This window comes from Epinephelus lanceolatus, chromosome 5, assembly GCF_041903045.1.
Source record: "Epinephelus lanceolatus isolate andai-2023 chromosome 5, ASM4190304v1, whole genome shotgun sequence".
Lineage (NCBI taxonomy): Eukaryota > Metazoa > Chordata > Actinopteri > Perciformes > Serranidae > Epinephelus > Epinephelus lanceolatus.
The window spans coordinates 26,502,291-26,517,414 of NC_135738.1; the positions used below are offsets into that span (position 1 = coordinate 26,502,291).

The 15,124-nt window shown below is 43.2% G+C and overlaps 1 protein-coding gene across 4 annotated transcripts in view; it reads right to left on the minus strand.

Moving 5' to 3' along the window:
- The window catches only part of LOC117262499 (genetic suppressor element 1-like), a 50,040-nt gene that overhangs the window by 14,897 nt on the left and 20,019 nt on the right, over positions 1–15,124 (minus strand). For 3 of the 4 annotated variants that reach the window (XM_033635498.2, XM_033635500.2, XM_033635501.2), the window contains exons 2-3: positions 4,590–4,769; positions 1,817–2,016 (exon numbers count right to left, since the gene is read on the minus strand). In XM_033635498.2, coding sequence (XP_033491389.1) covers positions 1,817–2,016; positions 4,590–4,769 — 380 coding nt within the window. Of the gene's footprint in view, positions 1–1,816; positions 2,017–4,589; positions 4,770–6,839; positions 6,936–15,124 lie in introns of those variants that run through there. The other variant, XM_033635499.2, reaches the window with a different exon arrangement.

A 15,124-nucleotide genomic window follows, 5' to 3' on the forward strand; every position in this document is an offset into this window, starting at 1 on the left:
CTGGACCAGAGCTGCAACTAATGAATACCGTGGATTCATTAGTCACTGTGGAAGTCCAAGATCACGCCCTTACATATCTTGTTTTGCAGCACAGGACTTTTATTTTGACAAAATTTAAGACATTTCGACCATAAATCGATGCAGAAAAGGCACAAATTGGTGCAAATAATTCACCAGAGTGCAGGAAATTAGGAGTTAGATGCTCAAAATTTTCTGATGGAGGACACCCCAAACCCCATGTGTCATATGGACCCTCATGTTGAAACAAAACCCACGCCTTTGCATAGAGAAGTACAGAAACCACAAAATATGAAGAAGCTGGAAACAGAGAATTTTTACCTTTGTGTTTATTGAAAATTATTCAAATCAGTTAAATGATCATCAGATTAGTTGGTGATTAATTTAATACAGTGAATCAGTTAATCTATAATTTATTGCAGTTTTACTTTGGACACCTGAAGAAAACATATGTTTCACATATAATGTGTCAAATCTTGTTGCTACAGCAACAGACATCAATACAGGTCAGACCGACCACAGACAAACCAAAAACAAATGATTTCTCCCAGCAACACCCAATCTGCTACCTGAGTTTTGTACAACACTTGACCTGCAGTGAAATATCTGCGCTTTGAATATGTTTGAATAGTTTTGAATGTGTCACTCATGGAAAGCAGATTCAAACCAGCGATAGACCGTCTCTCTCAGTCTAATTCAGTAATCTTCACTGGTTCAAAATGAGAAGGGAAGACGACACACAGAGGGTCTGGAGACCAGCCATCGCATTCCTTGACCTCTGACCCCGCAGACAGCCAGCGGCCTTCACAGATGCAGCAATAAACACACACAAACAGTCTGTTTCTTTAGCTTAAATCATCCCGTTCTAGGACAAGCTGCATACAGTAAGGACAAACACTGAATCCACACAAAGCTTTAGAGCCCTCTCTCTGTCGCTCTCCTGCTCATTCTTCCTCTCCCTCCCCTCCTTTCTTAACATCCTATTCTCTGTTTTCCTGCCTCCCTCCCTCCTTCTTTCTCTCTGAATGTCTGAATGGGAGCCCCAGGCAGGCAGAGCCACAGAGTGGTCTTTGTGAAGGGGGAGAAAGGCAGCTCTGATCCAGGGGGAAGTGGCTACTGTGGGGGCTAACCCCTGCATTGTGTGAGGGGCCTGGTTCCTCGCCCCACCTTAAATTTGCTTGCACACCCACAAGCAAACACAGCCATAGACGCACGCAGACACACACATACACTGGTCCCTCTTCACATCCTAAGCCTTTTGTGGCGAAGGGTCAAGTACACACACACATATGCGCGCACACACGCACACAAACACTGCAGGAAGCTGAACACAATAGGTGCCAGTCTCGGCAGCCTCCAGTGTTTCTTTACAAACCCCTCATGTGTTGCAGAAAAAGACATGGACTGATTAGTGAGAGGAAGAGGGAATGAGGCGGAGGGGTGAAAGCATGAAAATGAAAGAATGAGACAAGACATGGAAAAAGAGAGTGGTCGGTTAGAAGGAAAAGAAAGAAACGGAGACATGGCTGGTTTTGACAGTTTGATGTTGACAAGCACTGGGACTATTTCTTTAATGGAGGGAGCAGCAGGAAGACGGATAAAGGAGACAGAAAGAGACAGACGACTCATCTGTGCTGAGAGAGAGCACGAGAAGGAGAGAGAGAAATGAGAAATGGAGAAACCAGCAAGACAGGGGAACAAAAAGTACAGATACACAGAGCGAGAGCAGCAGATGTCTTGTCTCAAATTTGTCTGGAACACCAGCGTGTACGACCATTTGATAAATGACGTGTCTTACCTGTCGTCCGTCGGCCCTCCACAGGCCGTTGCTGGTCTTGGTGGGGGCAATGGTGACAACTGGAGGGGTGCTGGGGACACCGTGTCCCCGGGTCTGGCCCAGGAGGGGCCCTAATGAGCCCCGCTTCGGGGTGGTGACTGGCGAGCTGTGGCTGGTGGCCGGGGAAGAGACTGGAGACGACTCACCGCTGAGGGCAGAACCTGAGGCGGGGAGAGACAGGGGTTAATGACAGCAGGAACAAACTGCAGCTATCAGACGGCAGATTAAAAAGATTTTCAGGATCAAACAATCCCCCTGCGACATAATGCAGATGGCGCACGTAAGAGAAACTTTTTTTTGTCAGTGTGCTGGCCTGTGACAAGGTGAACAGTGATTCAATCATTCTGATGAAAAGCATTCCAGATAAATGTGACAGAAATAAAGGGAAGTGTAAAAAGGTACACAAGGTAGAAGAGATGTGGAAAATTGTACAAAATGAAAGTGTGTGTGTGTGTGTGTGCGCACGCTGATGAAAAAACCCACAAAAATCAGATATAGAGAGAACGAAAGAAGGATGTCATAAATGAAGGTGTTAAAAAGAGGCTGGGGTGTGACACGGCGAAGGGGGAGGTGTTAAATGTGATAAAGAGAGAATATGTGTGTGTGTGTGTTGTCTGTAACATTCACACTACCATTACTCTATTACTGTAACACTCAGCAACCAGCTGACACACAGAAACACACTCAGAGATAGAAAGAGGGAAGAAGTAATGAGATGTAGAGAAGGTGGGAATGAATGAGCTCATGTAGAGCTAGAAGGTAGAGAAAGAGCTACAGGGACAGAGCGAGAGGAAGAAAACTAGATGATGATGAAGAGAGAGCGGGAGAGAGAGAGAGAGAGAGAGAGCTTGTTATAATTGGCTGTAATTAGATTCTCATTATTAGGAGATGAATGGAAACGGATGAAGGAAGAGACAGAGAGGGAGAGGTCAGGATAGGTCAGCTCTTATTCAACACCTTCATTAGGACACCAATGAGCTGAGTGAGGACACACATACACACACACTTATACACACACACACGCACAACCAGCGAGCTCCCAGGCAGTAAAACGTTTTACATTAATCCACAAAACACAACCTTGGTCTGTGAAATGATCTGCTTGCACAATTATTGCCACTGTGTTGCAATACAATGTGCAATTTTCTGTCATTAACACCTCGTTTACATCTTAAAGGAATAGTTCAACATTTTGGGAAGTACACTTATTTGCCTGCCAGCGGAGAGTAAGCTGAGATGCCTGACGCCACTCTCACATCTGTACCTAAATAGGAATTTGTGGCCAAGAGACAGTTAGCCTAGTTTAGCGTAAAAAATGGAAACAGAGGTTAGCTAGCACCGCAACAGCTCACTGATTAACATGTTATATCTGGTTTGTTTAAAGGGGCATTACTATTTATCATCTACATTAGTGGTTCCCAACTGGTGGGTCACGGGTTCCATTCTGAATGGACCACAAGTGACTCGCAAACGTGTCAAATTTATTTTAGTACAGTGAATTTCCGGCACAGAGTTTTTATTTTGAAGTGATGTTTCCTGCTGTAGAGTGACTGACTAACAGACAGCTATTTAATAGAGACAGCAAACTAGCTTGATGACATGTCCAAACGCAAGTATGACACTGAATGTATTAAACTGTGGGACCTCAAACTAATGACCAGTGAGAAATCTGGACCCCGTGGCTGGACCAGTTGGGAAACACTGTTCTAGATTGTGAAGAAGCTTCTTGGATGAGAGGCGAAACGTCTTCAAGAAACGCAAGCAAGTCCAGTTGCCTACGATATAGCACTTACTATTACCATGACCTGGATGACTGAGAATCTTCACCGACAAACTGTTCTAGGTTGTTTTGGTGTGAGTTGCCAAGTGTTGGAGATATCAGCTTTAGAGATGTCTTCACTCTCTGCTTTCCTGAACTTCACCCACCAATTAAATCACAGCACAGAAGGAAGTGTGCATCTACTGCTATCTCACCTAGCACCACTGAGCTAGATAAAGTTATAGCTAAGCCCAGATGGATGCCATTAATGTTTACATCTCATGCTGTCACAAGCACGAGAATCTTGTGCATGAGTAGATGCACACTTCCTTCTGCCCAGTGATGCAGTTGGTGGGTGTAGTTTGGTAGAAAGAAAATAGTTCATGAAACTGCTCACAACAAGGTCTGTGGATTTCCCTGAGTAACCGGGTCATGATCTCTGGAAAGAGATGTTGCTGTTGAGTTTTACAACAGTGTTTTTGGCACTTTGAGCACCAGAAGCCGAGTGCCATTTAGTTTAATTAAACTGGAGAGAAGGCAGACATCTCTGTGGCCGATATGTCCAACACTCCGCAACTGACACCAAAACAATCTAAACTGATGAAGTACAAGTAAGAGGAAAAATATGTATTTTTGACTTTGGGGTGAACTGTCCCTTTAATCTGTCCACAAAACAAAGTGTAAAAATGACCAACTGAGGTTTCCCCACATGAAAAGGAAATACTGTAAGTATATCACCTAAAATGTTGAACTTTCCCTTAAGACTTAGTTTTACAGCTCAGTTTCTCTGTTCAGAGTTGACAAACAACAAAAACATACGGACACATTAAAGGTTGTTGAAACAACCAGACAGCAGGAGCAGAGGTGTTTTTTTGGAGTGTGGACAACAAAGAGGAGTTTATTGTACGTGTGTGTCTGAGTGTGTGTGTGTTTGTGTGCAGCTCTGGGTTTTAAAGAAGTAAGATCACCACTCACCTCTGGGATCCTCGGCCTGTTTGGCCAGTTTACGCAGGGCAGCAGCGAATCCGGAGTTTGCAGATTGGGCAACTGCGTTCCCATTGGTTAGTGGGCTGAGGGGACTGACAGTAGCCGTGGTGCGAGTTGCCGTGGAGATCATTCCTAATGATGGTGATTTATTGGACTCATGGTTCATACCTGAGGAGGAGAGCCGGAGGAAATGTTGGAGGAGCTTTGATATATGGAGAAATTTCACCATGACATTTATCGTTTGATATACCTCGATAAAACACGGGACAATCCTATTAGAAAAAAGTGTGTGATTCTTTTGTCAACTGGGGAATTCAATTAACACCTCTTTCTTTAAAAAAAATCTTTGGATGATTTTGTAACAACATGCATCAGGTTTTGAACACAGTTGGTATCTCATTTATCTTGAATGAATGAGACTCGTACACAAGTGCTCAAAGAGAATGGGCGTGTGTGTGTGTGTGTGTGTGTGTGTGTGTGTGCGTGTGCGTGTGCGTGTGCGTGTGCCTTTGTGTCTGGACATCATAGTGAGCACATACGCATGGGTCAGCTCCACAAGAGACAAGAGTGGAGGGAGTAGAGCTGTGTCAAATAGAGCGGTGACCCTAATAGCAAATCACACACATGAGTGCACACATGTCCATTTCCTCAAGGGAGCCAGCCAACACATCTTAAGACCTCGGGAGTATCTACACGCAAACATTATTAAGTATCACTGCAGTTTTACACCCTCAAAGATGAAAGCACACACAAGTAAACACACACAGCCACACACACGCACGCACACAGATAACCAGGAAACCCATCGATCTACTGAACAGTGGACACACTAAGAGCAAACGTGGTTAGCATAACCTTTGTCTTCACCCTCTACCCTCTTACTGACCCACTAATGTTAATTACAGCTGGAATTAGCCAGCAGCCCCCCTGCCTGCTACAGCAATGACCTCATTACCACCACACACACACAACCACCTTTCAAACATGGATACACACATGCCACAGGAAGAGCAAACAAACAGCCAAAGCAGTAAACACACTCATGAAAAATTCATACGTGCACATTGAACACCATTATCGAATGCTCTGCTCATCGCATGAAAGATTTTTTTTTTGAAGAGGCGATCTAAAAAGGGGCGGTCAGCTCTCTGAGTTTTGTTAATTCAAAGTATCATAAATCTCGTATCATTCGCAGACGCCAGATGAGACGTCTGCCTTCTACCTGCCAGCTTTCACACATGTGAGCAAAGACAGGCAGAGGAAGCTGCAGAGCGACAAACAGAGTGAGAGTGGAAGATATATGAAGGCAGGAGTGAGGGAAAACACAGAGAGGGAGAGGAAATGAACAGGAGCCAAATCTTAAAGTAAGTGGACATGAAGTGGAGATCCATCAGAGCAATGTACATGCACATTTTTCCTGCATGTTTTGAAAATTTAAAACCAATAATCAGTTAAACGTAATCAAAGTGTTGAAAGAGCTACTCCAGGTTGTTACCAGCTGCCACAAAGCAACACAGACAAGAGTGTGTCAGCCTACATCACAGTGCTCTGAATGACACGTCTAGTGTGTGTAATGTACACAGCTAACATGCTTCTCACATGCATGATGTGTTTAAACATCAGAAGACAAAAGGCTACACAAGATGTATGTGTTTCTTTAATGTTCACTGTTCTTCTCTTACCTTTTTATAGTTAACTTACGTTTTATTTCCTTTCTTTCACCCACTATTTTGCTTTAATTCTTTGGCTACACTTACGTATTTACATGTCATGCCGATAAAGCAAATTGAAAGTGAAACACACAGACAGAGAGGGAAAGAGAGATGAAGAGAGTAAAAGCTCAGATCCTGACAGGCTGTGTGTGTGAATGTGTGTGTGTGTGTGTGTGTCTATATCTCTGTCTCTGCTGAGCCCAGCAGTCAAGGGAGAGATGATAAGACAGTTTCTATCGACTCTTTCTCTCCCTCCTTCCTCTCCACTCACTCAGTCCTTCCTTCCTCTCCCTCTCTCTGTGTGCGTCTCGTTTATCTCAGCATACTGGAGCTTATTTAACAAAAGCCAACACAAATAATCTCCTCTCTGTTTCTTTCTTTTTTTCTTTCTTTCTTCCTCTCTTTTTTCCCCTACAATCTTTTGTCACGGGCTATTCCTGTGATATTTACTCATGTCATTCACAAACACAAACATACTAACATATGCATGTGAGCATAATTCAAACATGCAAACAGACACACTCACCCTCCCGCTCACTGTTCTCCTCCTGCTCGTCGTCTTTCTGCTCCTCTGTGAGACTCTTTCTCTCTCTCTCCCTCCCAGCCTTGCAGCTGCTACGTGGTCACGTGACCTCTTTTCTATCCACTTCCCCCCTCCTCCTCTCCATCCACCGCGCCCCCACCTCCCCTTCCCTTCCCTCCCCATCTATCACCCTCTCCATCCTGCCTCCTCCTCCTCCTCCTCTCTTCTCTCGTCTCTGTCACTCTTTTTATCTTCCCATTTTCTCTCCTTAGCTGTCCCTTCTCTCCCTCTCAAACTGTGCTCTCTGTCGTTTTCTTTTCTCTCTTCATTCTTCATCCTTCCTCCTTTTGGCTCACACTCCCAGGAGGGTGGTTGGGGGGATGGAGGGAGGGGGGAGTAGAAAGAGGAGGAGGGTTTAGGGTGATGACGGGGAGGGTGTGTGTGTGGTTTTGAGCTCTGTGTGTGTATGTGTGTGTGTGGCAGCGGGTAGTGTTAACCCTCCATCCATCACTCTGTCTCCCTGCTAGTCAGCTCTGTCTGCTTTGGGGACAGGGGTGAGGTGGGGGAGGGGAAGTTTCTGACAGTGACCTGTCACCCTTCACCTCTGACCTCTGCTGCCCCGGACAGCAGGAGGTTGGAGGGTGAAACACACAACAGCCCTAAATACAAATTAAGACATTTAACTCCCTTTAGGAATCTTTTTTTAAAGTGATGTCTGAATAAATAAACACGAGTCGAAGGACATGCCAGCAGCCTCATGAGGCTGTGATACTCATTGTGCACCAGAGAACTGTTGGACGGAGGTTAAATGGAGAGACGACTTTGATATTCATCAATATTGGAGCAGAAGAATGTAAGTTTGGGCGGAGGATGGTGCCACTGGAAAGGCCATGTCTTTACCATAATCTCAAGGGTTTATCCTTTCTAAATTAGTCATTAAAGGACATCTCGGACACGCCAGGTTTGACATTGTCACGTCACGTTCAGCAGTTTCTACTTAACTTCACTTTGAGTGTAAACATACTGACATGATTACATTTAGCATGTTATATATGAGCTACTGACATTACTACAAATATACAAACACATTAACGTTGCTATAAAAATGATGGCGTCATTCTGACAGTACATATGTTCCCCAGCTCTAAATTCCTGTAATATAATAAGACACGCTTTACATCTGTCTTCCTAGCGATTTAAAAGATTAACAAATGTCCAAATATTTCTCTTTGAGACTGGTAAGGGCTATCTTTCTAAGAGCACAAGGGAGGAGGGACGTTTCAAATGCAATTTGAACACTAAAAATCTGTTCAGCCACAGTAGAGATATCAATGTCTGAAGGCAAGAGAACTGTCTTGCACAAAATTTGAAGGCGTAGGTGTCAAGGAGGAAAACATCAGGAGGCTGTGAGCTGTAGGTTGGTGATTTCAACATATCGAAGCAGGGGGAGATACACTGCAGAAAACATAAAACTCTTTCAAGGATTTAAATAGGCGTGGGACGATATGAAAATTTAATGTCACGATTACTGTGGTAAAAAATAATTGTGACACACGGTGTTATCCAAGGAGACATCTAAATATGCTTACAATTCTGACAGCTTATGCTCATGTTAAAAATTAAAATGGTACTAAAACAAATTGGAATCACTTTACCTTATATTTTGGGTTTGGGTTGATAATACTTCACCGCCCCCAAATGACCATTTGTTTATCAATTTCTCACCCATGTTGAGTTAGATTAATTCAGAAAATTTTGTTTTTCTTGCATGCCTCCTTAGACCAAAGAATCCAAAAATGGCAAGCATTGTTTCTGACCAGCACTGAAAGTGGGAGCAGAGATTAATTTCACTTTCAGTCCCCATTAGAAAGGACTAAACGCAAGATGATGCAATGTGTTTGGGAAGCACTGAGCATGTGACTAGATATATGAGACTTGGATCATACTGCACGACTTGTAAACAGATGTTTAAATATAGTTTTGCTGCTGTTAAACGTGGTCCCCAATGACTTAAATTCATCAACAATATTTGGTGGTTTTGGATTCTTTGTTCATGCAAGAAAAACAACTTTTTCTTCAAGAATTCAACATAACACTAGGTGAGTAATTGATATAATAATGGTCATGTGGGAGGCGTGGTTTTCTTTTAAGAAACAAATATTTTTATTGCATTACAGAGAGTCCTGTAATGCAATAAAAACAATCTCATCTCATCTTTTTTTAGTGAACATCCTTTTTAGACATCCTTTTGACTATTTAAAATTGCACCATATCTTTCTATGTGACATATCCCAATTATTCATTAAGATCTTTTACATTTTTCTTAAGTTGGTGCGTATGCAGCCTGTTTTTGCAGAGTCTCTTATATTGTTGGTTCTCAGATGGTCTCTTTGGGCTCACAACGATCACCTTATTGTAAGTGTCCCCAGTCTTAATATGTGCTGGAAACATAGATTTGCTCCCGTCAGCCTCTGCTGTGCTTTGAGCTGAATGTAGAAATAATGCAAACACTTAATATATGACTTAATATATTAAACTTGTTAGCATACTAATGCTAGCATGTTAGCATTCATATGGTAGACTACAAACCTGCTGACCTGCAACACAGCCACACACTCAAAAATTTGAGCATCAAACACTTAATTTCCTGTATAGTGGTAATGTGTGCCTTTTCTGCATCAATTTATGGTGTATTTAAGTGTCTTTTATTTTTGTCAAAGTTAATGTCATCTATTGCTTTCACGTTTTTATTGGGGGGACAAATGCACATGTTCTATGTATTGAGGTGGGTGTGTCTGCTGCGTCCATCCCAAAATCTACACCTGTGTGTATTTTAGTTCTAAAGTATCCTGTCTGATGATGAAGTGATGACCAAGTTTAAAATTTGACCTGCTGGTGTCACTAAATGAAAGTCAATCAGTCACAATTCATCCTCTGGGAACCAGAAATATCTTCAACAAATTTCTTTGCAATTCATCAAATTACATATTTAATGTTTCTCAGAATCAAAGTGTTGGACCAGCTGACCAGACGTGCATCAACCAACTGACGCTCCCGTCCAAAGAGTCATCAACCAGCCATGACTAAAAATATCCCGACGTATGCCACAAACTAATAATAAAACTACCAGCTTTGCCAAAATGGAAATGGAAATCCGGGGGTGTGACTCCATTCATCCACACACACACGCACACAGACACACACACACGCACACAATCCCACTCTACTCTACATGATGTAAGTGATATCGGACATGTTGAGGCCTGTGTCTTTGACACCTTTTTTGTGTCTCTTGCTCGCTCTCTTTCACTTTCACTCCCTCTCTATCTGACACACACAAAAACAGACAAACACCAACTACACAGGGGAACAGTGAGGACAGCAGGGGGGGACCTGCTCTGCCCCGTCAGCTCATTAAAAAAGCACAATGCGTGTGTGTCTGTGTGTGAGTGAGAGAGAGCAGAGATGGGTCATTAGGATGGAAGAAGAGGTTGTAACACACTACCTACTCATTAACTCTCATCACGTTGGCATGTCTGAGTGTGTGTGTTCTTGTGTCAGCTACTGTGTTAACACTTAGACATTAAATTGACTCTCCTCATTTGTGTTTACAAACAGTTACCTCGCAATAGACCAATAATGAGCGTGCATGCACACACACACACACACACACACACTCACACACACACACACACACACACACAGTCTCTTAACACAATATACACTCTATTTAAGTTTTAAGACATTATTATTTGGGCTCCTACAGCTGATACTAATCACAACAACAGCTACTGTTGCTGTTACAATAGCTGGCAGACTTTTTCAAATTCCTCTGACGAGCACACACACAAGGAGAGAGGGAAAGAGAGGCAGAGGAGAAGTAGCCAAATGTTTTACAGCCTCTTAAACTTGTCTGTAATAGCAGTCAGAGTGGCGTCAACACAGCAGTCTCCAGGGTTACTCCAGGGGCTGCTAAATGGCTTTACTAGCTCCAGTCACTCTGCAGCTCGCACAGAAACACTTAACACTTCCTTACAATCCATAAACAACGCACACACTCCCCCACTCCGGCATCTCACACACTCACGGACACAAGAATAGGCACGCAAATTAACATAAACGTCAGAAAAATCACACGAGACCCGACAACCCAAAAAACACACATATGCAAGCTGTCTGTGCAAATCCATGGCAAAGACGGGCTCATGCAGAATTAGCTGACTCAAGATCCAGGCATTGTGCGTCACAAAACGTATGCATGTGACCCCTAGGGACCAAACAGCCAGCACGCATTTATGGTCCCGGGATAAATGGAGCAGAAAAACCACATACTGTAATAACCAACACCTCCAGCGAAAAAAACAAACAGGAAGCAACATCCAAAGACACACTGGAGCAGAGAATTAGCAGCAAGCAGCAGGAAAAGACGGAGAGAGTATGGGAAGTGTAGCAGTCATTACTCTGTTTTATATTAAACAGTGTGTCCGCTAGAGCAGCGCCATGTTTACTGTGCAATCATAACAGAGTCGAGATGTTAGTGAAAGGTCTATAAATTATCACCACCACAGCTTAGAGCAGAAATGTGGGCTGTCAGCAAACAGGATGGCTACGTTGGAAAACTCTTCATCTGTTTTGTTCTCGTCTCCCCTCCCCTGAACTCGGGCCCTTTGCTTGCACCTCCTCCTGGCTGCAGGGCACTTTTCCTCTCCCAGTGACCCCTTCTCCATGTCTCTAATCAGTGCACTTGTCTACGAGCATCTTGTCACTGTCTGTCAGATACAGAAAGAAGATATAAATAGCAGCTGTTTTGGGACTTTCACTCTTTTCTCTATCTGTCCGCGTTATCGTTTCTTTGCCTTGTCATTTCCTCCTCGCTATCTCTTTCTCAGTCTCCTACCATTCACTCAGCAGCTTCTCCCATCACGTCGACTGCATTTCTGTTTTTCTCCTCCGAGTCATCGATCTTTTCTGCAGCGTGTGGCTCAGTCTCGCCTCTCTCTGATACTGAGATGATGCAAAAAGATAAAACAATCTGAGGCAAACCAATCTTACTCTGTCTCAGTTTGTTTCAGCTCCTGGCTGCGTCTGACTCTTGCCCGCAGGTTTTGTGTGTGTGTCTGTGTGTTCAGCGTTGGTGGTGGAGGTGTATACAGAGGGTCGTGTCAAAACAGTTGACAGCCACAGCTCCCCCTCTTCTGGCCCGAGGCCGGCTCTGCTCACCAGGTGCAGACACCAAGGTGGCTAGACCTCAACCATCTGAACAAACACGAAGGGGGAGAACACACAGAGACACACTCTCGTTGCACAAAGGTGTACGAAAACAAACAGACCAGCAGATGCACGTAGAGCGGCCTGACAGGCAGGTGCTGGTTAAGTATAAAGTGCAGGGTGTAACTGAGGTGTGTGCTGCAAAACAACTATCGCTGTAGTAAACAAAGACGTTGGTGTTAAAAGAGTAACATTCAAGGTGAGGTTTGGGTCAGCAAATCAGAAGAGGGGCTGATCCTGTTGTCTCTGAGGAAATTAAGTTTACAGATTTTATGGATTATTTCCTCGTATATTACCACTGAATAGATTAGACTGGAGCAATGAGGAAAGCAGCCTTGGCAGCTGATTTATTCCTGTCATCACCTCCGTCCTCTGTGTCAGCTGTCGGCGCTGTAACAAAATAATTTGCTTTGTGTCACCATGTTGTGCCCGTCCAACTCTTTTTTTCTCAGTATGTGGAAGATGAGGACTTTGCAGTATAGATTCAGTCTGCAGTACAGTATATACAGATTTAGTTTCAGGAATGCATTTTACACTATATACTACACGATACAGTCTTGGACAGAACAGGACTACTTAAAGGTCCAACTAATAATTACTTTCATTGGCAATTATATTTCTGATGGACTGAAATATTTGGTCACACTGTTTTCTAAACTATTGTTTAAGGTCACCAATGAACTCCACCTACAGAAGTTGCTAAAGTACAATTCAATGACAACTGGCAAACACGATGCGATATGACGCTCCAGAACAGATATTAAATGGTCCTTTGGGGATAGTGTTTAGTCAAATGTTGTTTCCAAGCTCAAGAGAGTATTAACTTCTCAATTAAAGCTGGACTGACGGACTTTAACATGTAAATGAATGTCTGTTACATTCAATCCCAAATGAGTTCACACAATGCTGATTTAGCCATCATCACCCAGCCTGGTCTCACTACAAGCTCGTGAATAGTGATGATGTCACTGAAGTGACATAATTATAGTGATGTGTGGGGCATCACTTAGAGGAACACATTCAGCTTTCCCATCAACTCCAACCCATGTAAACCCATCTGTATCACTATCAGATGCCCAGAGCAGCTGACATAGTTTAAAGAGCATGAAAGTTTGCTCAGGGTGGGTGGGACCTGCACCGGAATTGTGCATTTTGTGAAGCCAGCCAGGGGCAAAGGGGGCAGGATGGTGGGGAGAGAGCATAGTGACAGAGCAGCAGCAGCTAGGAGTATGGCAGAAACTATGGTGGAAAATCCTCAAAAGCGTCCAAGAAAAGTTTCTGGAGTGGATGCTCTGGGTAAAAAACGATACTAAGCACTTAGTGGAAGGATTAAAGTCATAAAAAAGATTAAAGAGAGCGCTCCTGTGGGAGGAGGGATACAGTGAGCTCACCTGAAGGTATATGTCATAAGTATGCGCCAACAGTGTTCATGTAATTGCTCTCACTGCCAGAAGGGGGAGACAAAAGTGCCACACTCCAGCTTTAAACAATTAACTAATGGTACACTAAACAGAAAAAAAAACAGAAAAAAATGTTATTAGTAGGTGCCAAGGTGACATCTTCCATTGTCTTGTTTTGTCTGACCAACAGTCCAAAATCAATTTCAGGTCCAAATACAATTATATTTCATCCTCCTGTTAGAAAGGCTGGAAATTACCTTTAAATAAATTCATTGATGATCAAAATAGTTGCCAATTAATTTTCTGTGGTTAGGGTTACATCAATGGGCTGTACAATAGTTTCACCTCTAATGATATTGAAACTACAGGAGATAAGAAGTAGGATTAGATAATTAGATACACTGAGTAGTCTACCAAAAACACACACTACAGAGCAAGGATACTCAACTTGTTTCACACAGGGGCCCCTTTTGCAAAATGACAGGAGGCCAGGTGCCAAATAATAAACAAACTACAGTGATATTATTGGTATATATAACAAATGAATTGCCTGATTTCAACCTCGAGACCTTTTCTGTCCTCACCAAGCAGCAACCTGCGGGGCTGAATACTGATGCCAACGCAGGAGTACCAAAAACTGCAGTTCATCGAATGGCCACTTGTGGCTGGCTCCCTCAGTAAATCCCCATAGACCCCCATGTTAAAATGCCCAAATAAACAAGTCTACAGTCTGGTACAAAAAATGGTTTTGATCTCTAAAGCTAATCTCCTCACTCATGACAACTGTACAGGGGTGAATTTTTTCATTAACTCACCCGTTTACATTTTATTAAGGCTCAAAGTTCTGCATATTTAAGGGCGGGGCCACTTGAGTGACAGTCTGTCTGCGAGGCGTTGTTGCAATCTATGAGTAAGATCCACCCCTTGTTCCTCCACAGCTATACTCTTTTGTCCAAATATGGTCACTTCTGGCTCCAAAAAAATCACCGGGTGATGGCCAAAATGTCCAACCAGAGGTTTCGAAGGTCACGGCAGCTACATCCATTATTATATACAGTCTGTGGTCCTCATTCATCTTCACCAAGAGGCAAACCCAGTCACACCAGCCCACACAGGTCAGGTGCACACAAGGGCATTTCTAGCATTTAAGGACATTCAGGGTTTCACCAAGACCTCTGTCATGGAGTCCGAGGGATCCTCTCCTTGCACTCTTTCTTATTAGACATGCTCTATTTTCATGCTTTCTTATGCTCCTTATTTAAATTTAAAGTACAAAACAACCCCAGTGTGAATCAATTTATTTTCATTGTTAATTAGAAAATGGTTGGTGGGCCACCCTGTACCCTAGTAAGTTGAGTATCACTGCCATAGATGAATATTATGGTGATTAACGTTTATTAGCTTTTAACAATTAATTCACCAATACACATAGTTTTAATAATTTATATAACTAAAAAAGACTGGGGTGAATCTGAAGCCATGGTGTGTTTGAGCAGTGCAGTCTGGGTTTACAGTATCTATATGAGAAGGAGGTAATTAAAGAGATTGGAGGTTTACTCAGTAACCCCTGCTGAGCAGCTGGTCTACGGCAGGTCAGGAGCAGCACATGGCGCATGGAGC